Raw genomic sequence first — 26,483 nt, 5'->3', positions numbered from 1 at the left:
TTCTCATTTTAGTGTTGCATCCTTGCATCACATACTATTTTTATAGTGTAAAATATGACGCAAATATTTATATTTTGTTATACTTACTCGTACCAAATACAAGTCAACCTTCCATTGAGCAAACCCGTTTCTCCTCCCGTTAGACAGAGGACTAGCAGTTGAAAGAAATGGAATTACGGCAAGCTTGTAAAGTCAGGGTAACCTTAGTCTAAAACGACTTTGCCTTTATGCAGTCTACAAAAATTGGGCATTGAGTGATTTATTTAATCTTCACCGACGTCCTTAGACTTACTCAACGAAACAAGGGTAAAAACCACTGATCTAAAGACACGCTCCGCATTGTTTAAGTGAGTGATGACGAGTGTTTGAACGAGGCTTCTTGCAATTTCCAGTTCAGTTACAGAAAAGAAGTCACATTGCCTCTGCCGAAACCCGGGATCGAACCAGGGACCTTTAGATCTTCAGTCTAACGCTCTCCCAACTGAGCTATTTCGGCCGACGACGTCGCTCTGTCCACATTGTGCCGCCAACAGAGGGCAGTGGTGGTGTATTTTACTGATTCATCCACAGGATAAGAACCAAACTCCGGGAAAACAGGCGGAAGAGCAATGTTCATATTTACAGCTGGTCTTGAAAGTAATAAAAAAAAAATATATATATATATATATATATATATATATATATATATATATATATATATATATATATATATATATATATATATAATTATTATTATTATCTTTAAGGCAACAAGTCAGAATATTTAGCCTTGGCTCCTATTTGTCCCTAAACATATAAGTGTGTCATAATAATCTATCAATATGTTCTCAAAGACATTTGTCCCAGTTTAGGATGTTTGGGGATATGAGCACAGAAGGACCCTTCTGCACAGAACACTCCTGCAAAAGATGTAACTTTTGTTCACATAAAATCAAGTGTCTCATCTATTTCATGTCAAAATGATTTGTTCGTTTTACACAATTATGTATAAAGTTATGATGGCCCTGGAAATAAAAGATGGATTGATATCCTTATTGAAAACAAAGTCTCTGCACCCCTGTCCAAAGGCAAAGTTTTTGGAATGTAAAAAATGAGAAGCAGACTTCTGCCAAAGCAGCCTAATTCAAAGCATCAAGTCAAGTCAAAGGGACACTCCAGTTATTTCGATGATTTCTGAACACGTATATTAAGTATGTTTGGAGGTAAGCGCTGATAATATGTGCACAGTCTGGGAACAATGGAGTGCTGAATCTCAGAGTTATAGCAAGACACTCTTTTTCTTTGCCAAAGCTGCTAGATTTTTTGGGCAAGACTTAAAGGGGGTAAAGTGACGTATCCTACAACTCTTGCTTTCTGGTACACCCCTACCAAAATATAAGAAGTCTGAGACTTTCTGCGCAACACGATTGCAGTTTTCTTATTTACTTCACCATCAAGTTCTGCGTTAATCTACAGCCACCAATCTTCCAAATCTTACACACGTATATGTTTCATGCTATTTGGGCTTTGTCAATGTGACACAAATGGGTAGTCGCAAGCCACGACGCAGTGTGGCTGGCAGACAGTGTCTCGTGCAGCAGCGGCCAACATGGTGCATTGCGGTCTGCTCATGTTCAGCCCGGGCTCCTCTAAATTTCAACTGTTACTCCCGGTGAAGCAGCAGAAAAATTACCTCTGACACCAAAATACACCTTCTGTCAGGTTCATGTGTTTTATGTGATGTGGGCTTTGCATAATAACCCATGACGTAGCAGACGGCAGGTCACAAGTGTAATGTGTGCAAGTAAGTGCTGGGGAAGCCTCGCTCCCAATGCCTTCAAGAGCACACTCTGGTGGCTAGAGCTGCTGAAAACAAGTTGACAATTTATTCAGGTCGACAGCGATCAAAACGGCAAGGCGAAACAGAAACACTCAGGCGGGGAGGCAAGGTCACCCTATAACACATCAACAAAAGGTTCCTGAGAAAAATGACAACGATTGGTTAAACATTCAGTCTTTGAAAGCTCTCGCAGGGTGGGCCATAGGCCGGAAGAAGGGTGAGTTTGTGATTATTGTCTGTTTGTGGATTGGACAGGAGGATTCGGGAGTTACTGTTGTCCGGGCAACGAGAGTTGTGGATTTTGCCACATCATCGTCAAAGGGGCTCTTGGAGTCTTGTCAGTCGTGTTATCAGTTGGATATCGGCCGTTCTCCAGTGTTCCTTGTGTTGGGACAGAGCGTCCCGCAATTTGTTCTGGACTGTCTGGGAGAACTGATTGCGAGACTTGGTGGTGCAGACGTGGGCTTCTCAGCGTCAATCTTGCTCAGTTAGTTGTATGACGCACACGCTGGGCTTCCGTGTTAAGAAGGCGTTATCTCTTATGCCCTATATTCTGCTTGTTTTCCTTAAACTATGGTATAAGTTCTATTTATTCAATGGGTGTGTTAGAGTAATACAAACAATCAAACAGTAAATACGAGAAACAACACTATTCCCTGATTGGTTATATTAAGTGTGTTAGAGTAATGCAAACAGACGGTGCCTACAAGAAAAGGTACTATCTCCTTCATTGCTAACCTCTAATCACCGTGCCACCCTACCTTCAACCATATTTTATGTACCAGTATATAGGAAGAAATCATCACAATGACTGCAGTCCCTTTATTAGTTTTTTTCTCAGGGATGTACAGTTTACAGATCATATCAAGGGGATTTTGAAATGATTAATATTTCTACTTGACAAATACTGGTATTTTAACTGGGATATATATACATTTTCAGGTACATCATACTTACCAGAATGTTATATATGTCTCTCGATTTAATCTATAATGTTTCTTGACTGATACAAACCACATCCGACTGTTGCACTGTCAGTGGCCCCAATGTTCAACTTCTTTAAAGGATATAGCATGGATCCTACATACTGTTGATGACTTTTTTTCTCTCGACTCCACAGTTCATCCCACACAGTAGAAAACCCCACACATATTCTAACCCTGTGTCTGTATCTTTTGAACAAAAGTGCACTGAACGCCTCAATACACTGTAAATGGCATAACTAATAGCACCATGCTGCCATAAGAATATTTCAGGAAAGAATGATTCTTGTACTGCAGCTTCGTTTTGCATGCCTGGTACCAAATCATGTGAGCTCCAGACACGAGTTGCTGTTCTCTTCACCGCTGCTCATACTCTAAGAAAAGATTTCTATGTTGAGTTTAATGTGCTGGATTATTTAAGGAAGTAATCTTGTTTATGGACAACTCATTCATGTTACTAGTGTCAAAACATACCGTATATAACCATCAACTGCACAATTGATTGTGCGTTGAAATTGTTGTATTTACACATTCCTTTAATCTACAGTAGTTTTTATACACGCAAGCATATTTGACAAACAAGTATCAAAGTAGTGTTTTGGCATGCTTCTCATATGACTTTACAGTACATATATGTCGTGAACCTTGTGGGTTTCTAAGACAAATTTGTTTTATACAGTCACAATTCTGTCAGATAATGCTCAATTTCTACCAGAACATTATTGCAATTACAAATGCTTTGGTAGTAATATCTCCATTGATTTTGCTTGCAATGAAAAAACACAAAAGGGAATGGAAAAAACATTTTTGAAATCATTTTACATAAAACACACTACTCAAAACTCAAACTACACAAAATGGGCCAGACAAAAGTATTGGCATCCTTTGAAATATCATGTGATGCTTCTCTAATTTGTGTAATTAACAGCATCGTTACTTCCCTGTGGCACATAACAGGTGTTGGCCATAACTAAATCAACTTGCAGCCAGTTAAAATGAATTAAAGTTGACTCAACCTCTGTCCTGTGTCCTTGCGTGTACCACATTGAGCATAGAGAAAAGAAAGACGACCAAAGAACTGTCTGAGGACGTGCGAAGCAAAATTGTGAGGAAGCATGGGCAATCTCAAGGATACAAGTCCATCTCCAAAGACCTGAATGTTCCTGTGCTCAGTGTCATCAATAGGTGTAAAGCCCATTGCACTGCGGCTAACCTCCCAAGATGTGGCCGTAAAAGAAAAACATTTCCGAGAGATTTCAATGAAAGATTGTGCGGATAGTGGATAAAGAACCTCGACTAATATCCAAACAAGTTCAAGCTGTTTTGCACTCCGAGGGTACAACAGCGTCAACCCGTACTATCCGTCGCTGTCTGAATGAAAAGGGACTCTATGGTAGGATACCTAGGAAGACCCCACTTCTAACCCAGGCATAAAAAAGCCAGCCTAAAGTTGGCCAAAACTTAACTGAGAAAGCCAAAAACGTTTCGGATGAATGTTCTCTGGTCAGATGAGACAAACGTAGAGCTTTTTGGGAAAAGCCATCAACATAGAGTTAACAGGAAAAAACGAGGCCTTCAAAGAAAAGAACACGGTCCCCACAGTGAAATATGGCGGAGGTTCCCTGATGCTTTGGGGTTGCTTTGCTTCCTCTGGCACTGGACTGCTTGACCGTGTGCATGGCATTATGAAGTCTGAAGACTACCAACAAATTTTGCAGCATAATGTTGGGCCCAGCGTGAGAAAGCTGTGTCTCTCTCAGAGGTCATGGGTCTTCCAGCAGGACAATGACCAAAACACACTTCAAAAAGCACTAGAAAATGGTTTCAGAGAAAGCGCTGAAGATTTCTAAAGTGGCCAGAAATGAGTCCAGACCTAAATCCCATAGAACACCTGTGGAGAGATCTGAAAATGGCAGTTTGGAGAAGGCACCCTTCAAATCTCAGAGACCTGGAGCAGTTGGCCAAAGAAGAATGGTCAAAAATTCCAGCAGAGCATTACAGGAAATTCCTTGATGGATACTGAAAGCAGTTTTTCACAGTTATTTAGTCTAAAGGTTGTGATACCAAGTATTAGGCTGAGGGTGCCATATTTGGAGTTTTGTGTAAAATGACAATGATTTAATTTTTTTCCTCATCTCTTTTGTGTTTTTTTCATTGCAAGCAAAATAAATGAAGCTATGACTACCAAAGCATTTGTAATCAAAATTATTTTCTGGGAGCAATTGAGCATTATCTTACAGAATTTCAGGGTTGCCAATACTTTTGGCCAGCAGTGTGCAAAACCTGATCATTTACACATATTTGTACCCGTTTTTAACCATTTATTGTACAATAAAAGTCATCCGAATGAACTGAATGAATTAACGTTAGTTAAAAAAAACACTGTCATTTATTCACAGCCTCAATTCAAAGTATAATACAGTACATTCACAAAGCACATCATAGACAAAGGAGAGGAAATACACGTCCATAAAGTATCAACATACATTTTTCTGGTTGTTTACATTCAGCAGAGCATTAATAGCCAGCGTGAGACATCTCATGGCCTCTGCAACGAGCTACGACTTGCGCTAAGCGTGAGAGCGTTGAACACACAAGCACGTGCATCTAAAATCAAGAGCCAACACAGGTCCTATTAAGTAACCACTTCATCCACAGTGACTCCCTTTGGTCGCCGCAAGTCGTGGGACCAGATGTCTGGGCCGTGTCTGACATGAGCCAGCTGTAACCCTAACAAAACAAAATATCTGTCTAAGCTCACATTGGAATAAAGACTGGTACTGTACATTTCGATTATATGCTTTGTAAATACAGCATGCATATTTGTCATTTTGAAGGAAACAAAAAAAAAAAAAAGATTTTCAGCATTAGGTTTGACCTATCCAATAAGAAAAAAAAAAGTAATACATTAAAAAATATATATATACAATTTTGAGAATGTATACAGTAAGAATTGTGACTGTTTATTTTACAGTGTCCTTGTCAGTGCCCCAAAATACTGTACCTGTACCAACAGTATAAGACAAGTTTTAACAAAAAAAAAAAAAAAAAAAAAAGTTTTACATTTTAATTGTGGTTTTATTACTTGTGGAGTCTCTGATTCTCTTATTGCCTTTGCACTTCATCATTAAGCCACCAAATTACACTTACCAATTAGAGTAACGGATCGATTCATGTCTCTGTCACATGTCGTAGATCCATGCAAACCCCTCTTGTTATATAACAGTGGGGCAGAAATTTAGAACAGCTTGTTCAGAAACACATTATTAGAAAAAAGCAGTAAACACTCTCATCAACATCCCTAATTACACTCTTTTGAATGATACAAGGTAAAATAGTTTTTCAAATGTATTTTTCCTGGCCGTACTCCATTTTAATTCAATTTTAAACTGCATTAAATCAAAGTATGCCTATTCGTCTATAACACGTTGTTTTGATTTTTGCAGAATTTTAGAGTAGTCCTCTCACACAAGCAACTCCCTGAAGGGCCAACATCCGCTTTACTATTAGATACAAACATATTACTGACACGCATGTGTACCTCTAATAACACTAACATCTGACCGTACAATAACAACTTAATATTAGATAAATGCATTTTAGTATTTCACAGTTGGTCATAATGACCCCCTCTCTATGAATATAAACCTCCTACACACAGATATAATTAAACCACAGTACTAGATTTAATCTGGTTCACTGTGCACTTGGTGTGCTTGTTAAATACCCAACGGGGTTCCTTTGTTTTCGTGACAAACGACACGGCTGAGAACATAATTAAGGCAGAGGTCATATGAAACAGACTTTAAATATTTATACAGTCATTTGGGTGCATCGACATTCTTCTCAAGGCGTTTTGGAGCTCCCGAGTGGGTGGCAAACGTGATCATCTGTTGGCTTAGCATATTTTTGGGAGCAGTTACATAAGTGCTGCTGTGAGAAGCTCAAACAGAGTGCACGTGTAAATAGATAATATACAATCAGACGTGGGTAAAGTAGCCAGAAATTTGCTCAAGTAAGAGTTGCGTTACTTCTACATACAGTGGGGCAAATAAGTATTTAGTCAACCACTAATTGTGCAAGTTCTCCCACTTGAAAATTTTAGAGAGGCCTGTAATTGTCAACATGGTAAACCTCAACCATGAAAGACAGAATGTGGAGAAAAAAAACAGAAAATCGCTTTGTTTGATTTTTAAAGAATGTATTTGCAAATCATGGTGGAAAATAAGTATTTGGTCAATACCAAAAGTTCATCTCAATACTTTGTTATGTACCCTTTGTTGGCAATAATGGAGGCCAAACGTTTTCTGTAACTCTTCACAAGCTTTTCACACACTATTGCTGGTATTTTGGCCCATTCCTCTATGCAAATCTCCTCTAGAGCATTAATGTTTTGGGGCTGTCGTTGGGCAACACGGACTTTCAACCCCCTCCACAGATTTTCTTTGAGTTTGAGATCTGGAGACTGGCTAGGCCACTTCAGGACCTTGAAATGCTTCTTACGAAGCCACTCCTTTGTTGCCCTGGCAGTGTGTTTGGGATCATTGTCATGCTGAAAGACCCAGCCACGTCTGATCTTCAATGCCCTTGCTGATGGAAGGAGGTTTTCACTCAAAATCTCTCGATACATGGCCCCATTAATTCTTTCCTTTACACAGATCAGTCGTCCTGGTCCCGTTGCAGAAAAAGCATGATGTTTACACCCCCATGCTTCACAGTGGGTATGGTGCAATTCAGTATTCTTTCTCCTCCAAACACAAGAACCTGTGTTTCTACCAAAAAGTTCTATTTTGGTTTCATCTGACCATAACACATTCTCCCAGTCCTCTTCTGAATCATCCAAATGCTCTCTAGCGAACCGCAGACGGGCCTGGACGTGTACTTTCTTCAGCAGGGGGACACGCCTGGCAGTGCAGGATTTGAGTCCCTGGCGGAGCATTATTTTATTGATAGTAGCCCTTGTTACTGTGGTCCCAGCTCTCTGTAGGTCATTCACTAGGTCCCCCCGTGTGGTTCTGGGATTTTTGCTCACCATTCTTGTTATCATTTCAACGCCACGGGGTGAGATCTTGCATGGAGCCCCAGATAGAGGGAGATTATCAGTGGTCTTGTATGTCTTCCATTTTCTAATAATTGCTCCCACGGTTAATTTCTTTACACCAAGCGTTTTACCTATTGCAGATTCAGTCTTGCCAGCTTGGTGCAGGTCTAGAATTTTGTCTCTGGTGTCCTTCGACAGCTCTTGGGTCTTGGCCATAGTGAAGTTTGGAGTGTGACTGACTGAGCTTGTGGACAGGTGTCTTTTGTACCGATAATGAGTTAACACAGGTGCCATTAATACAGGTAACGAGTGGAGCCTCGTTAGACCTCGTTAGAAGAAGACCTCTTTGACAGCCAGAAATCTTGCTTGTTTGTAGGTGACCAAATACTTATTTTCCACTCTAATTTGGAAATAAATTCTTTAAAATTCAAACAATGTGATTTTCTGTTTTTTTCCACATTCTGTCTCTCATGATTGAGGTTTACCCATGTTGACAATTACAGGCCTCTCTAATCTTTTCAAGTAGGAGAACTTGCACAATTGGTGGTTGACTAAATACTTATTTGCCCCACTGTAATATTACTCAAGTGAAAGTAAAAGTAGTCATCAAAAATTTACTCAAGTACAAGTAAAAAAGTATTAGTTGAAAAGAATATTCAAGTAATGAGAAACATTGTAACTGATTACAGTGTTTGATTTTTTTTTTTTTTTTTAATCATGTATATATTTTTTTCTCAGCACAACTTCATCGATATAAATTGTTATTATTATATTACCTATTACATGACCATATTAGGCCAAAATGGTGACACAAAAATCATGGAATTAAGATCAGAACAACAATATGAAACCACCTGTCCAAAGAGAATAAGTGCCCTCTAATGGAGAAAAAACATATTAACTCTGATCGGTATAATGGAGTCATCTGGTTATTGTTTCGATGTCTCATTGGTGAAACTGAGACGGCCACTGTCAGCATCTCTGGCAATAATAAAGTCAATATGTAGAATAAAGACGAAAAATGTAGACTCAGCCCAAAGTAGTGGAGTAAGAGTAGTGTTTTTTCACAAATCTGCTTGAGTAAAAGTAAAAAGTACTGCGTGGCAAAACTACTCTAAGAAGTATATTTTTCTTAAAAAGTACTCAAGTAAATGTAACGCGTTACTACCCACCTCTATATGCAATAGTGCGAATTTTCAAGCAATCAACAACATACAGGGAAGTTGGATTTTAGAGTTGTGTCCTGCCACTATTAAAAGAGAGCAGTGTCATTTTGGAGCAATATAAAGGACGCTGAGGCGCACAGTAGTACACGACCATTATTGCCGTCTTAACCCCTGCCTGTAACTATTGTAGTACCGTATTGGCCCAAATATAAAACGGTGTTTTTTTGCATTGAAATAAGGCTGAAAAAGTGTGGGTCGTGTTTTATTCGCGGTCTAGACATTATACCCATTCATAAATGGTGCCAGACATAATTGAAGCGATGTTCTGTCATGACAGATCTCAGCTACTCTCAAGTTCAACCAGTTTGCATTATTTTATTGCAATGTTTTTCCTTAATCAGATTTGTTTCAAGACTACAGTTACAATTAAACTTTACTTTGATGGTTAATGCAGTTATTGCAGTTTTGTTGTTTTATCCCAATAGATTGGTTTATTTACATTTCAAAAACCAGAAGCCATTCATTTGCGAATGTGGTTGCACATTAGTTTACATATTTAAATGTTCAGATATTTAGATTTGAATGATGCAAAATAACATGCTTTTTCTCTCAAATATTTTGTTATAACCGTTTGTTTCAGATGTACTGTAATTATTTTCTGTATAAAAATTAATTTGGTGTTCAAAACTCTTTTTTCAAACTTGAGTCTTGAAAAAGAGTGGGTCGTCTTATAATCAGGGCCGATACAGTATGTTCGTTTCTATCTGTTGCTGTGCGTGTTAAAGTAACTCTGGAGTGACATGCAGTCACAGACTTCACCTGTTAACTTACTTTTGCAAGCGTGTTTGGTTTGTTTTAAAACGTGCAGTCATCATTAAACAAGATTCTTTTTCACCCAATATAAACGAAATTCAATGGATCACATATATTTATAGACTGTTTAGACCTTCAATCTGGCGTTACCCCATTGCGATAAGTCATCTCTTTTAGTGGGGTGTTACAAATTAATTGTGTTTGGCTGCAGAGGATGCAAAGCACACGGTAACAAGATCCCGCCCAAGATGACTGCTCACCCCATTTCCTGCTTATCATTGAAATGTATTTCCCAGAGGTGCACATGTTTGTCACCAGCTAGTATTGCACTAGCTTCACTCTCTAGTGAGGGTGAACACATCTGTGATTCTCCTCTTATTAATTATCAGCATCCCAGCGTGTGCCCACGTGCTTTACAGTGCTTCTGCTAGGCAACGGTCCGAGCCTTCGCTTGCTTCCAATCGCACTTGCCGGTTGGTTTTTCGGTTTTCCACCCATGTGTTGTGGATGATAGTGGCCCCTGGTGAAGGGTCTACTTGAAGCAAGGACACCACTCGCTTTTTAACCTTAGCTCGAAGTGCACGTCGCAGCTTCTGCCGCGTGAAGGCATAAAGCAGAGGGTGGGAAACTGTGGTACCATATGCTAGGGCTAGGAACCAAAGCCGTATGCTAACCAGTGGTTCCAGTGGGCCTACGGCAAGGATTAGCATGTTGACTACTGACAGGGGAGCCCAGCAACCAAGGAAAGTGGTGATGATGAGGAGGGACATCCTGAATACCCGGCGTTGGCGCTCTCGTCGATCTCTGTGTCGCCGTACTGCACGCCGCAGAGCGATGATAGCTGACACGGAGGCCTGGACGCCCATCGTGGCCGGCATTTGGGTAACGGCACCTGCGCCGGATGTGACGAGTGGTGGGGAAGAGGAAAGGGCAGGGTGGGAAGTTATTGTGGTGGTGGGCGATGAAAAAGGAATGAGGGGAGGGTGGCTTAGTATTTTCGTGGCATCTGTGTTGCATTGCTCCCCCTCTAATTTGCCACTGCTTATCATTTTGAGTTTGGTCTTGTTTTGAGGCGCTTTCTTGTGGAGGCCCGTTAAAGAAGGTCCTATTAAACGTTGGGTTTTCTTTATGTGAGTGCCAATCCGGAAGTTTAACGCCCTCAGGATTCTGGAGTAGGTGAACAACATTGCTATGACAGTGGTGAAGAATATGGGGACCTGTAGCATCAGGTGGTAATACTTCCCCACACGTAGGTGATCACCCTTACCACCAATGCACAACAGGGTATGGTTACGCCATGTTGGCACCACTGTAGCACTGATGCCATTGCTGGGTAGAGACGTAGGTGCCTCCTCCCCTCTCTTTATTCTCCCCTCATCGATGTACCATTGATCCTCCAGGAATGGGATAAAAAATACAGCAACTGATGCGAACCACACGGCTGCCAGGAATAGCGCTGCCCTACGCGTCGTCAGCAACCTGTTGGCCGGTCGCACGGAGATGTCGTATCTGTCCAGGCTGATGACCAGGATGTTTATGGCCGTGGCGACGCTGGCAAAGGTGGCACAAGCCTCGTGAAAGCAGCACACTAAAGCCAGGTTGGGTCCCGGGGACAGTAGCACCACCACCAGAGTGAGAGGTAAACACAGCAGGCACACCACCACATCCAGCACGTGCAGACTGACAGTCACCATGTTGCTGACCGAGTCCACTAAATTTGACTGAGAGCAGTAAAGCACCAGCACGGTCAGGTTGCTGCTGAAACCCAACACCAGCTCCAGCATGAGGAAGGCGGTCAGAGACACCTGGAACCCGAAGGAGTGCGGCATGTACCATGACTCTGGACTGCTGGACCATACTTCACCTCCCTGTTCCCCCGCCAGGCCAGATGGACTTGAGCTATAGCCGTCACTCTCCATGGCTTCCTCTCAGTCCTCACATTGTACACCTGCTACCCATTTTGAGAGAGTCCCATGATACACCAGGCTGGGTATTCATTGTGCAGTGATGAGATGAGAGAGCTGGGGAGACACAACGTAGACACATGAGAAATGAACTTTGCAGGAGAGAATGAAAACACATTAGTCTCTCTCAGCATCTATATTGTACATGTAACACATGCATATTTTTACCCATCCACACCTCCATCCACCAATCTAATCCCTTCTTGTTAGTTTCACTGATTACCATTCAGGCTCAGTCACAGCACGAATCGGGGGCATGTTGCTTTCCGAACAGTAGGGCGCCACAATAAGCCATCACTAATGTGTATTTCAGTTCGAGGCAATGAACAAATTGAATGAAACCAGGTAATCAGACCCACAGGCAATCAAATGCTCCCTCAGTAGATCAATAAAAACAACAACGAGTCAGCAATTTGGGCCAAATTGACTTGATATCTACTCTAACTCCACTAGAGTGTGCAAAATTTCACTCTTATCAATACAGCATATATACCCTACCCACCGACGTCACAAAACCACGTGCTCGCTGTGTGGTTCCGCCCACTTGTCCGTCATTTTGTCTCTGTATTAGCATTGTTTTCAATTGATCGAGGAATTTAAAATGCATTTCATGGAAGACCCAATGCTTTCTGATGCCGTAAACTCACTGGATGTGTTGCATAAAAGGCGTTATGTGGAAAAGCTTCGTTCTATACAGTCGCCAGATCCATATTTGATGCCCAAATCGATGTTTTTCGACCCGCTGTCTCCGCCGTATTTGCCTGACATCTGCTAGCTACCCTGAACTGTACAACTATCTTGTCCACACAAAATCAGCCTATTCTCACGAAAGTTTGAAAAACTTTAAGAGCTTGGAGGCTTATAAATACTTCGTTGCTGGTTGGGTGAAACAGGTCCTCGTTCGGCAGGAATCTATCTTGTGCTTGGAAAGGTGAGTTACGAAATTTTCAATTCAAAATCTTTTGTTATTGCTAACATCCACTGTCAAGTCTAATGTATTTCATGTCGTTTGTCAATGGAGTTAAGGCTTTTAATGTTTATATGGTTTAGCGATAGCACTCTCACTACATACATACGTGTATGTTGTCGGCGATTAGCCTAGCAATGATCTTAATTGTGGTTATTTGTCAGCCCCGTAGACGAGGCCAGTTTCTTTCACTTGGTACCAGCTAAATATTATTCAAAAAATAACGATGGTGGAAGAAAGGGAAGTCACAAACATCTTGAATTTGAAACTATGTCGTACTATGTCGTATGTTGTCGGCAATTAGCCTCGCAAGGATCTTAATTGTGGTTATTTGTCAGCCCCGTAGACGAAGCCAGTTTCTTTCACTTGGTACCAGCTAAATATTATTCAGAAAATAACGATGGTGGAAGAAAGGGAAGTCACAAACATCTTGAATTTGAAACTATGTCGTACTACGTCGTATGTTGTCGGCGATTAGCCTCGCAATGATCTTAATTGTGGTTATTTGTCAGCCCCGTAGACGAGGCCAGTTTCTTTCACTTGGTACCAGCTAAATATTATTCAAAAAATAACGATGGTGGAAGAAAGGGAAGTCACAAACATCTTGAATTTGAAACTATGTCGTACTACGTCGTATGTTGTCGGCGATTAGCCTCGCAATGATCTTAATTGTGGTTATTTGTCAGCCCAAAACCCTCTAAGTATATCTTAAATGTATCTTACCGGATATAAAATGACTACTACATAGTCTGTGGTGATTTTTTGGTGCCCAGTTTTCACGTCGAATTGCAGCCGTCCATTTCGCTCTCCTCTTTGGATCCCTCGGAATACGGTAAAACTTCAAGTCTCTCCTTCCATTATTAATGTTAAGGAGCAGAAAAACACGCCGTAAATAGGAGAAATGTACGTAGCCGTAACAGGTTAACACTATGTTTTGACGGACAAGTGGGCGGTACCATTCAGGAGAGCGGAGTTGTGACGTCACGTGGGTAGGGTCTATAGATCATTGGTTCTTAACCTTGCTAAAGGTGCCAAACACCACGGGTTTCACAGGTGCATTCATCGAACCCTTCGGAATTTCATAACAAAGCCGTTTTTTAACGACTTCAAAACGTAGCAAGCTAACATCTAAGTAAAATCCTGTTCAAATTTCTTCCAGATTTCTAATTTACTACAAATAATTTTCCAATTTGCTGTTGATTTCCACATTGGTAAATGCACTGTTCCTTTTGTTTTCATGCTTACATTCCCATTTTATTGTCGCATCCTTGCATCGCATAATATTTTCATGACGTAAAATTACGCCAATTTTTGTTTTTTTCTTTTTAAGTTATTTACGCAATTCATGCTGCCTGTAGGTCTGTTATACTTCCTAATACCGAGTGCGAGTCAACCTTTCAGTGAGCAAACAGATTTCTCTCCTCATTAGATAGTGGGCTAGCAGTTAAAATTAATGGAATAAAGCCTGTAAATTGAGGGCAAACCTGTCCAAAACCTGGTCCAAAACGCCACTTCGCCTAGATTTAGTCAGCGTACAAAATAGAGCTCTGCATTTCTTTACCTTTACCGAACCTGAGGCTTACTCACCGAACCCTGGTTAAGAACCATTGATATAGATTTTAATAATTGTCATAAAATTGTCCATTCCTCTTTTTTTCCACAGCGCTTGTCCTTAATAGGTTGTTATAGGCTGTATTGGGACCATGGAAACAGTGTTTAGAAAATGGATTTTGTTCCACTCAAATGGATCTACATGAATTCTGCTTTATAATATACATACGTTGCTAATTAGCATAAAAAAAAGTTCTACTCACGATTTCCAGTCATTTTTAGTAATTAGTGGGGGTTTTTGTCGGTCTTTTTTTCCCCGTGGCACAGTGATATTGATACTGTGAGTAGTATCGTCAGTGTGTGACGCTGTTTTAGGTCACGTGCACCAATAGGAGATGAGGATTGTTAACATGGTTTCGAAAACAAACAACATGGCTTCGACTGTGTTCAGCTATTACACGAGCGAAGATGAACAAAAGATAAGAAAACCGCATTCGAAATTTAGTCAAAAGGCATCGAAACGATGCTATATGCATCTCTCATCTGTCCTAGGGTGAAAAAGTGCAGGAATTTGGCCGAAACGGTGGGAAACTTGCAGAGCCTGCGTGGCTGCGTCAGACAATGGCCTTAACTCCAGGCTCCGTCGAAAGATCTTGCTGAAAATGCGTCGACTGGGACTCTTGACGACATTGACTACAGGTAAGCCACAAGCCCACCTTCTGTTGTGAATAATAATGGGGGTTGGGGGGCTTCTGACCAGATCACATATGAAGTTAAGACTTACAATGTGAATGCTTTGCGGTATCAATATTACTGCGCCACAAGGGAAGAAAAAAAAGACCGACACAAAAACGCTAATTATTAAAAAATGACTGGAAACCGTGAGTAGTACTTTTTTTATGGTACTAATTAGCAACGTATGTATATTATAAAGCAGAGTTCATGTAGATCCATTTGAGTGGAACGAACCAACACAATTTTGCTCAGCCAATACAGCCTATTAGTAGAGCTCTCACTTTCAAATATTTTTATGCTCAATTATTCTATCATTAATTCTATCGAATAATAACACACACTTCTGAATATGCTTCTGGTTTAAGGACAATACATGTTAATTTGTTATTTACATGGTAATTGATTCATTTGTACAATGTTAAGATAGCCAATGGCTCCAAATGATTAAGTAATGATCAAAATAGTTGTTGATGAAATGTTTGGTGAATTAGTTGTAAATTAATTTTTATATCCCTGTGAAGTTGTGAGTTGGCACCCAGTTTAGCTATTTATGGGCAAGAGGGAGATAATGCCAAGGACTGGTCATCAGTCAATCACAGAGCACATGTACAGTACAGACAGATAACCATTCATAACTATAATCATTTCTGAATCTTCAATGAACCTTTAGAATTTGAGAGAAAAACGAGGAGTAGAGAAAGTCCGCGCAATCAAAGCAAACCCCACAAAGGCCTGAGCTGAGATTTGAAAAGAGATTTGTGAGGCTGAATTGCTAACCGATGTTTCATTTATACAGTATGCAACAAATTCGCAAAATATATCATTGTTTGTTTTTGAACATTTTATGAATCAGTGAGCTGCTTGGAGATACTTGGCTTCCTGCCCAGAGTGATATAACAGGTAAATTACAAGACCATGAACCAGTATAAATCCAAAGGTATGCTCTTTAGCTCAATACTTGATATGTACACAGCTCTCATGCTGGATGTCATTAGGTTTTAAAGAAGTTTTATCATATTGCAATTCACCTCTAGGAAAAATTGGTTGTCAATATCAAAATTGTATTTTAAATGTGGTTATATTTTTTCATGTAGTTCCTCCCTTCAAAAACAAAAGATCATATGCACCAAACAGGGAAGAACATAAGAGCCAGGTAATGAGTGAAAGGTGTATGAACTATCATGTTCATCTTATTAAACATGTTATTTGATGTTGAAGTGTGGAATATGTTATTTGTAGGGCTGTCAAACGATTAAAATTTTTAATCGAGTTAATTACAGCTTAAAAATTAATTAATCATAATTAATCGCAATTAATCGCAATTCAAACCATCTATAAAATATGCCATATTTTTCTGTAAATTATATATATAGTCTGTAAAATAATTTGTTGGAATGGAAAGATAAGACACAAGATGGATATATACATTCAACATACGGTACATAAGGACTGTAGTGGGCATTTCACTCTACTGTCATTTAAATCTGTCTATGCTGTCCTCACTCCGAAGCGTCTACTTTTTCCAAAGCTAGACAGCTAATGAACGACGCCTTAATAATCAGACTTCTTCCTTTTTCATCTGATTTATTAATAAAATGGTCTCAAACCACTGTCCTCTTTAGACCGTAGTGAAACTACAAAAAAAAGTACACAAGCATTGCATTAGCAACAACGTTAGCTTAGCACGCGATACAGGTTCACTAAACATAAAGAAAAAGCGTCTCATACAAGAAATATAACATTTCGCTTACTAACATAATATGTACATTTTTTACAACAACCATACTTACGGACAAATCTTGTCCAAGGATCATATAAGCCCAACATTACAACGTAGGCGTCAGCCCGAGACGTCGTGCAGCCATATTGAACTGGCAAGAAAGCAATAAACCATGTCGCAAAGCGACCACAAGAGTTCGCTGTTAGACAGCACAAAAAACCTTGCTGTAAAACTTACCAAAAGGCAGAATACTGTCTGAGCGGGACATGTGCGTTAATTGCGTCAAATATTTTAACGTGATTAATTTAAAAAATTAATTACCGCGCGTTAACGCGATAATTTTGACAGCCCTAGTTATTTGATAACATTTGTGCTGATGTATTTAAATTTAAACTAATTGAAGTACAACAAATAAAATGGTCTCCAGTATAAGATAAAAACCTTTTGATTTCAAGAAAAGACATCCAAAAGATTTTCCCCAAGCTCTGTTGCTAATGGTAAACTCTAGAGATTAAACAAGTTTAAACATACTAATCGACCACCCAACAGAGCGCATTTGAGCTTACGTTTCATTATCTGTGCAATATTTGGTCTACCAAGTCCACAATTAATCAATCAGCTCTAAGACCAAAAAAAAAAAAAAACTGGGTTTAGAGAAGCGATGCATATACAAGCCCTACCAAATTTCATTCTGATTCGTCAATGAATAGCAAATTAGCAGCAATTTTAGTAGTTATGATTTTAGTGTCCATAATAACAAGATTAGAAACCTTTTGAGACTGCCCATTAAAAACAGCTGAACACAGCTTTTTACAACTTTCGTAATGCAAACTTTAATTACAAGCACAATAAAGAACCTTCAGAACTGATTGTGCTTTCATCGAAGCCTTTAATGAAGAATACCATTAAAACATGGGCACTCTTAGTTTTTACATCTTTCATTACACGTTAGCAATTCTAGATCACGAATCACAAAGTTTCTGTCAGATGCGATCTGGCTTGCTGAATGGAAGGTGCTACTTTGCATCCTTCTAATGTTGACATCACAGCAGTTTCAGATGGCGTTGCTATGACGACTAGGGTGGCTGCAAGAGCACTATGTGGGAAATGGAAAATCCTGAAACCAAAAGAGGCCAAAGAAGTCAATTAGACTACTATTAGAGTACAAGAAGTCAATTACAGTGATGAATGTACTATATTGCACTACACTCTATTTTGAATGGCCTCCTTACAGAGGCTATCTAGTTTCTTGTTTTGTATTGACAGGAGCAATGATAAGGAGAAGAAAAGCCAAGCGCATTTGCCCATTACTGATTAGAAAAGGGGCTTAAGATGGGGCCTAAAGGAAATCAATAAAACATGTTTAAAAGAGAAATCCCAGTTCTCCTCAACTTCATCTGGTGCTCAACATTTCAGTGTTGAAGTAATAAATAAGGATGTTGCAAATAACGAGTGCCGACACCAAAAACCAAAACAACTCTCAACTATTCACCTCTGTGTTGCTCAGCTACCCTCCATCAAACTAGTTAGGTTGCCACGGCAGCTGCTCCACAAGGTGTCTGTGTAAGATGCCAGTTAAAGCATATTTCAACCACAGTAAGATTCGAGAATATACACTGCTGGCCGAAGGTATTGCCACCCCTGCAATCTGTCAGATAAGGCTCAATTTCTCCCAGAAAATGATTGCAATTACAAATGCTTTGGTAGTAAAATCTTCATTTATTTTGCTTGCAATGAAAAAACACAAAAGAGAATGAAAAAAAAAACATTTAAATCATTATCATTTTACACAAAACTCCAAATATAGGCCGGACAAAATTATTGCCAACCTCAGCCTAATACTTGGTAGCACAACCTTTAGACAAAATAACTGCAAACAACCGCTTCTGGTATCCATCAGTGAGTTTCTTACAGTGCTCTGCTGAAATTTTAGACCAGTCTTCTTTGGCCAACTGCTCCAGGTCTGTGAGATTTGAAGGGTGCCTTCACCAAACTGCCATTTTCAGATCTCTCCACAGATGTTCTATGGGATTCAGGTTTGGACTTATTGCTGGCCATTTTAGAAGTCTCCAGTGCTTTCTCTCAAACCATTTTCTAGTGCTTTTGAAGAGTGTTTTGGGTCACTGTCCTGCTGGAACACTCATGACCTCTGAGGGAGACCCAGCTTTCTCACACTGGGCCGTACATTATGCTGCAAAATTTGTTGGACTTCATAATGCCATGCACACAGTCAAGCAGTCCAGTGCCAGAGGAGGCAAAGCAACCCCAAAACATCAGGCAACCTCCGCCATGTTTGACTGTGGGAACCGTGTTCTGTTCTTTGAAGGCCTCGTTTTTTTTCACTGTAAACTCTATGTTGATCCCTTTTCCCAAAAGCTCTACTTTTGTCCAATCTGACCAGAGAACATTTTTCCAAAACATTTTTGGCTTTCTCAGGTAAGTTTTGGCAAACTCCAGCCTGGCTTTTTTTATGTCTCTGGATCAGAAGTGGGGTCCTCCTGGGTATCCTACCATAGAGTCCCTTTTCATTCAGACGCCGACGGATAGTACGGGTTGACACTGTTGTATCATTGGACTGCAGGACAGCTTGAACTTGTTTGGATGTTAGTCGAGTTCCTTTATCCACCATCTGCACAATCTTTCGTAGAAATCTCTCGTCATTTTTTCCCCCCGTCCACATCTGGGGACGTTAGCCACAGTGCCATGGGCTTTACACTTATTGATGACACTGTGCACGGTAGACACAGGAACATTCAGGTCTTTGGAGATGGACTTGTAGCCTGTAGATTGTCCATGCTTCCTCACAATTTTGCTTCTCAGGTCCTCAGTTTTTTGGACTTCTTTCTTTTCTCCATGTTCAATGGACAAGCATACAGGACAGATGTTGAGTCAACTTTAATCCATCTTAACTGGCTGCAAGTGTGATTTAGTTATTGCCATCACCTGTTATGTGCCACAGGTAAGTAACAGCTGCTGTTAATTACACAAATTAGAGAAGCATCATGTGATTTTTCAAAGCGTGCCAATACTTTTGTCTGGCCCATATTCGAAATTTCGTGTAAAATGGTAATGATTTAATTTTTTACCCATTCTCTTTTGTGTTTTTTCATTGCAAGCAAAATAAATGAAGATGTTACTACCAAAGCATTTGTAATTGCAATCATTTCCCGGGAGAAATTGAGCATTATCTAACAGAATTGCAGGGGTGCCAATACTTGTGGCCAGCAGTGTAGACAGTAGTGTGGATAAAGACTCAGTTTGTCAACAGGAAACTGCAGTGGTCTTTGTCTAATGTGAGCCATTGAATTCCACTCAAAATGACTGTTGTGTTGACGTTTGTTCTGTTCTCCCTGGATAGTGCAAAGAGAAGTTGTGGAAGGAAATGGAAGTCCCTGAAGCTCAACACTTGTCCTGCTTATTTTTAATCATGTAAGCAAACTATAGACTTCTTGACAGGCAAGCAGTGATAACACAAATGAAAAAGCAGACGTTGAACCCTTAAGTGCCCTGTTTCTTAGGTTATGCACAAAAAGCAGCAGGTCCCAAAAATCTGCAAATGAGGAATTACAATTACAATTTAAAAGCTCCCCACCAAAGAAAAAAAAAACAGCAGGACCACACATTTGTTTGTTGGCCCGTCTCACCTGGGATCTGAACGTGAATTCTAAAATGCCACGCAGTCAACCAACAGCTGCCATTCATTTCAGAAAATGAACAGCTGATGGAAGAAAAGTAGGAGCTTGTAAACAAGGTCTCCTGGGGAACAGAGGTGGTAAGGTTTTTTTTCTGCTCTGAAATCTTACATCAGGCTTACCCGCAGAGCTTCTGGTTTCATATTCCCCACCAATCTCTAACAGAGAGACTGAAACTGCTTTTCAAAAGATTCCTAATAGCATAGGTGTGCTGCAGAGTTATTTTTGGCAGGACTTTTAATTTTTGTCTTAGTCTTTTCGATAACATTTGTCTTGGCCATATTATAGTAATTTCTCAATGTTTTAGTCTAGTTTTCATCGACAAATACTCAAAATGTCTTCATATGTAAAAGTTCAAGGTTTTAGCCAAAGAAATAATTAATTAAAAAAAAAAAAAAAAAAAGTTTTCCAACAATTTTGAATGAACATTTAAAGACGAGCACATATTGTCGTGTCTACAAGGACAGCGCCAACTTCGTGACTGTTTTCTCATGGTTTTGTTTGCAACCTTTAGCACGGAGCACTACTACTGTAAGCTGCAACAGACGCCAAACTATAGACTTCACGATATATTGACGTGAGACATTCCCCATTCACTGCATCATGCCTTCCCGAAGGGGGCCGTCCCACACTCCGCTTCATTTATTAGCAGTCGGTCACGTGCAGTGATCGAACTCCGGATTTAGGTTGAAAAAGTAAGGAAACAGGAGAGATTGTCTCAGGAGGGATTTGTTCGAGGAGTCAAGGTAATTATTGTATTTTTTGTACCATGCGTGCATTTTGAAACGTGAAAAAAATCAATGGGAGGAATTAGCCGCTACAGCGTTGGCATTATACTTGGCAATATTTACGTAAAATAAGTGCTAACTGCACGTTTTTTTGCTCTTAACCAAGAATCGAGGCTGTTTTACGTCCATATCTATAAAGCAGAGGTTGCGCTAGACATTTTCGTTGTCTGTCATTTTGACTGACAGGGTCATAAAAATCCGGTCATAATCTATTTTTACCCGTCACTTAAAATTTTAAAATGATAATGATGACATATTCAATAGTATTTAGTTTTCATTCATTTTTAATTAATATTGTAACGCTTGCTTGGCGACGAAAAATTAGACACGGAAGTTGTATTTTTCTCCCTCTTTTTACTCTGCTTACCGCCAACAACACCAACAAAACAACAACTCCACCCCCAAAGAAAAAGAGGCAACTATGTAGACCCCAGTCACCAACGTCACACAATGATCTTAATTGTGGTTGTCAGCCGAAAATCTTCTAAATATATATTAAATGCATCTTACGAGATATAAAATGACTACCACATAGTCTGTGGTTATCGTTTGGTGCCCAGATTTCTTGTCGAATTACTGCAGTCCATCTCGCTCTCCTCTTCGGGTCTCTCAGAATACGGTAGAACTTCAAGTCTCTCCGTCTATCTTCTCTGTTACTGCAACCAACCGCCACACACGCCTTCACCATTTTGATTATTAATGTTAACGAGCAGAAAAGCACGCCGTAATAGGAGGCATGTACGTAGCGGTAATGTGTTAACACGACGAGCTGACACACAATATGGCGACTCCAGTCAGGGGGGCGGAGTTGTGACGTCATATGATTGGGGTCTATACACAGGCGGCAATCTAGTCCACCAATTGGATGACGCGCTGGCACACCGGGTGCACCAATAAGAACCTCGCGTTGATGTGTCAATCACGGTGCCGCCGCCAGACCCCGGTGACGCTACAATATTCTGACAGAATAGCCAACGATGTCATGCATTAAGAGAGACAATAGCTAATTAATATGCTCACTCGCCACGCTGTGGTCTGGGGTGTGAATTGCAACCTGTCAAAATGACGGACGGACTTCAGTTTTTTCCGTCACCATTTTAAAAAAACGGTCAACGACGGAAAATATTCGGTTAACGCGACCCCTGCTATAAAGAATTCAGGGATTTAAGCATTTATTCACAAAAATTTTCAACGCAAAAAGCTCTGTGTTTACATATGGCGCCCGCTAATTTGCTTACTGATTAGCATCATAGTTCGCATCATTTACTTAAAATAACTGCACGGTTGTTTTGCTTTTAACCAAGAATCGAGACTGTTTAACGTCCATATCTATAAATATTTCAGGGATTTAAGCATTTATTCACAAGAATTTTCAATGCAAAAAGCTCTTAGTCTGCATTTCCACTCTGTCAGCTTTGACGGAGATAGGCCCCCAATGAATCGGGCTCGCGCCCAGTGTCCCATCCATACATTATGAAGTCTATGCAGCAACAAAACAAAAAACCCCAAGTTTGCATGTTTGCTGTAGGCGACTACCTGTCGCTGTTGACAGAACTACGCAATCACATCAAATATTTTAAAGGAAATTTCAGCAGCCAATTGAAGACTTTTCCGATTTGCAATGTAACAGACTTCACAGAAAGCTGTAAAAAAATATTATCCTGAGATCATTGTAGCAATTCCATTTTGTTTCCTCTAAGAGAGGTGACATCGCGTTCAGTACATTTCTACAGAACGAGCGTGACGAGGTGAAAATCGCCCACCCTCTTGCGGCACGTTCTTGCAGGTGAAATTTCGCGCTCGTACACATACACATGCATATGCACAGCAGCGACGTGATATAAGAAAATAGAAAATGGTTCTATTTCTGTTCTGCTGTTGCCTGGCACAACCAATTAGCAACAGATTTATTGATTGAAAAATCACTGGCGAGGACACTGGCCAATAATGCCAGACTTTGTCAACATGGGAAAAAAAAAACTGTCAACATGAATATCTAATTTTTCTCTCGTATCTCTTGTACGTTTGCTGTTCTTTACAAGTTTCAATGACTGTATAACATACCCTAACCTTAAAAAAAATGAAATAAAATAAAACATGAAGAAGGGCTCACCACCTGTGGGAGGGGCCAAAGGGGTCGGGTGCGTAGAGAGTTGGGCGGCAGCCAAAGGCGGGGGCCTTGGCGGTCCAACCCCCAGCTGCAGAAGCTAACTCTTGGGACATGGAATGTCACCTCTCTGGCAGGGAAGGAGCCTGAGCTGGTGGGTGAGGCATACTTATTGCCCCCCGGCTTGGTGCCTGTACGTTGGGGTTTACCCCCGTGGACGAGAGGGTAGCCTCCCTCCGCCTTCGGGTGGGGGGACGGGTTCTGACTGTTGTTTGCGCTTATGCACCGAACAGCAGCTCAGAATACCCACCCTTTTTGGAGTCCTTGGAGGGTGTGCTGGAGAGCGCCCCATCTGGGGACTCCCTCGTTCTACTGGGGGACTTCAACGCTCACGATGGCAATGACAGTGAGACCTGGAGGGGCGTGATTGGGAGGAACGGCCCCCCCGATCAGAACCCGAGTGGTGTTCTGTTATTGGACTTCTGTGCTCGTCACGGTTTGTCCATAACGAACACCATGTTCAAACATAGGGGTGTCCACATGTGCACTTGGCACCAGGACACCCTAGGCCGCAGTTCAATGATCGACTTTGTAATCGTGTCATCGGACTTGTGGCCACATGTTTTGGACACTCGGGTGAAGAGAGGGGCGGAGCTGTCAACTGATCACCACCTGGTGGTGTGTTGGCTCCGATGGTGGGGGAAGTTGCTGGCCAGACCTGGCAGGCCCAAACGTATTGTGAGGGTCTGCTGGGAACGTCTGGCAGAATCCCCTGTCAGAAAGAGTTTCAACACCCACCTCCGGCAGAACTTCTCCCTTGTCCCGGGGGAGGTGAGGGACATTGAGTCCGAGTGGGCCATGTTCCGCACCTCCATTGTTGAGGCGGCCGATCGGAGCTGTGGCCGTAAGGTGGTTGGTGCCTGTCGTGGCGGCAATCCCCGAACCCGCTGGTGGACACCAGCGGTAAGGGATGCCGTCAAGCTGAAGAAGGAGGCCTATCAGGCCTTTTTGGCCTGTGGGACTCCGGAGGCAGCTGACAGGTACCGGCTGGCCAAGCGGACTGCGGCTTCGGCGGTCGCCGAGGCAAAAACTCGGACATGGGAGGAGATCGGCGAGGCCATGGAAAACGACTTCCGGACAGCTTCGAGGAAATTCTGGTCCACCATCCGGCGTCTGAGGAGAGGAAAGCAGTGCACCATTAACACTGTGTATAGTGAAGATGGTGTACTGCTGACCTCGACTCGGGACGTCGTGAGTAGGTGGGGAGAATACTTCGAAGCCCTCCTCAATTCCACCGACACGCCTTCCTTTGAGGGAGCAGAGTCTGGGGACTCTGAGGTGGGCTCTTCGATCTCTGGGGTTGAAGTCACTGAGGCGGTTGGTAAGCTCCTCGGTGGCAAGGCCCCAGGGGTAGATGAGATCCGCCCGGAGTTCCTAAAGGCTCTGGATGTTGTGGGGCTGTCATGGCTGACACGCCTCTACAACATTGCATGGACATCGGGGACAGTGCCTCTGGATTGGCAGACCGGGGTGGTGGTCCCCCTTTTTAAAAAGGGGGACCGGAGGGTGTGTTCCAATTATAGAGGGATCACACTCCTCAGCCTCCCCGGTAAAGTCTATTCAGGGGTGCTGGAGAGGAGGGTCCGTCGGGAAGTCGAATCTCGGATTCAGGAGGAGCAGTGTGGTTTTCGTCCCGGCCGTGGAACAGTGGACCAGCTCTACACCCTCGGCAGGGTCCTCGAGGGTGCATGGGAGTTCGCCCAACCAGTCCACATGTGTTTTGTGGATTTGGAGAAGGCTTTCGACCGTGTGCCTAGGGGAGTCCTGTGGAGGGTGCTCCGGGAGGATGGGGTACCGAGCCCCCTGGTAAGGGCTGTTCGGTCCCTGTACGACCGGTGTCAGAGTCTGGTCCGCATTGCCGGCAGTAAGTCGAATTCGTTCCCAGTGAGGATTGGACTCCGCCAAGGCTGCCCTTTGTCACCGATTCTGTTCATAATTTTTATGGACAGAATTTCTAGGCGCAGCCGAAGCGTTGAGGGTGTCCGGTTTGGTGGCCTCAGCATTGCATCTCTGCTTTTTGCAGATGATGTGGTGCTGTTGGCTTCATCAAGCCGTGACCTCCAACTCTCACTGGGGCGGTTCACGGCCGAGTGTGAAGCGGTTGGGATGAAGATCAGCACCTCCAAATCCGAGACCATGGTCCTAAGCCGGAAAAGGGTGGAGTGCCCTCTCCGGGTCGGGGATGAGATCCTGCCCAAGTGGAGGAGTTCAAGTATCTTGGGGTCTTGTTCACGAGTGAGGGTAGGAGGGAGCGGGAGATTGACAGGTGGATCGGTGCAGCGTCTGCAGTGATGCGGACTCTGCACCGGTCCGTTGTGGTGAGGAAGGAGCTGAGCCAAAAGGCGAAGCTCTCGATTTACCGGTCGATCTACGTTCCTACCCTCACCTATGGTCACGAGCTGTGGGTCGTGACCGAAAGAACAAGATCCCGGATACAAGCGGCCGAAATGAGTTTCCTCCGCAGGGTGTCCGGGCTCTCCCTTAGAGATAGGGTGAGAAGCTCGGTCATCCGGGAGGGGCTTGGTGTCGAGCCGCTACTCCTCCGCGTTGAGAGGAGCCAGTTGAGGTGGCTCGGGCATTTGGTTCGGATGCCTCCTGGACGCCTCCCTGGAGAGGTGTTCCGGGCATGTCCCACCGGCAGGAGGCCCCGGGGTCGACCCAGGACACGCTGGAGAGACTATGTCGCTCGGCTGGCCTGGGAACGCCTTGGAATCCCGCCGGAGGAGCTGGCTGAAGTGGCTGGGGAGAGGGAAGTCTGGGCTTCCCTGCTAAAGCTGCTGCCCCCGCGACCCGACCCCGGACTAAGCGGAAGATCATGGATGGATGGATGGATGGAAGTGTGTCATTTTAGCAGTGTACGTGCGATCAGCACAGACGTCTCAGCATGATTTCCAGGACATAGCAGCAAGCAGCAGTATGCAAAGTCGTTGGTGCTCAGAAAAGACCGGAAATTTTGAAATGCCCTCCAAATTTTTAGCCAATCAGAGCCGAGCGATGATGCACAGGCAGAGGGTGACACGTGTCGCTGTTGCTTGCCGCCACAGCCCCGTGTGTTGGCTTTCAGCTTAACGGCGATG

General features: G+C 42.3%; 1 protein-coding gene and 1 non-coding gene across 2 annotated transcripts in view; both read right to left on the bottom strand.

Annotated features, from left to right (window-relative positions):
* Nucleotides 1-423: 423 nt before the first annotated feature.
* On the bottom strand, nt 424-496 carry trnaf-gaa (transfer RNA phenylalanine (anticodon GAA)). Its single transcript has one exon. It is a non-coding gene; the product is annotated as a tRNA-Phe (tRNA).
* A 7,919-nt stretch (nt 497-8,415) lies between these two features.
* Nucleotides 8,416-26,483, bottom strand: part of LOC130922394 (G-protein coupled receptor 22-like) — a 50,875-nt gene continuing 32,807 nt past the window's right edge. Inside the window, exon 2 of the mRNA XM_057847141.1 lies at nt 8,416-11,843. Within this exon, the coding sequence (XP_057703124.1) occupies nt 10,236-11,741 (1,506 nt within the window). The 5' untranslated portion in view covers nt 11,742-11,843 and the 3' untranslated portion in view covers nt 8,416-10,235. The remainder of the gene's footprint in view (nt 11,844-26,483) is intronic.

The sequence above is a fragment of the Corythoichthys intestinalis genome, chromosome 9 (assembly GCF_030265065.1).
Source record: "Corythoichthys intestinalis isolate RoL2023-P3 chromosome 9, ASM3026506v1, whole genome shotgun sequence".
Lineage (NCBI taxonomy): Eukaryota > Metazoa > Chordata > Actinopteri > Syngnathiformes > Syngnathidae > Corythoichthys > Corythoichthys intestinalis.
This window is presented reverse-complemented; position numbering and strand designations above follow the sequence as displayed.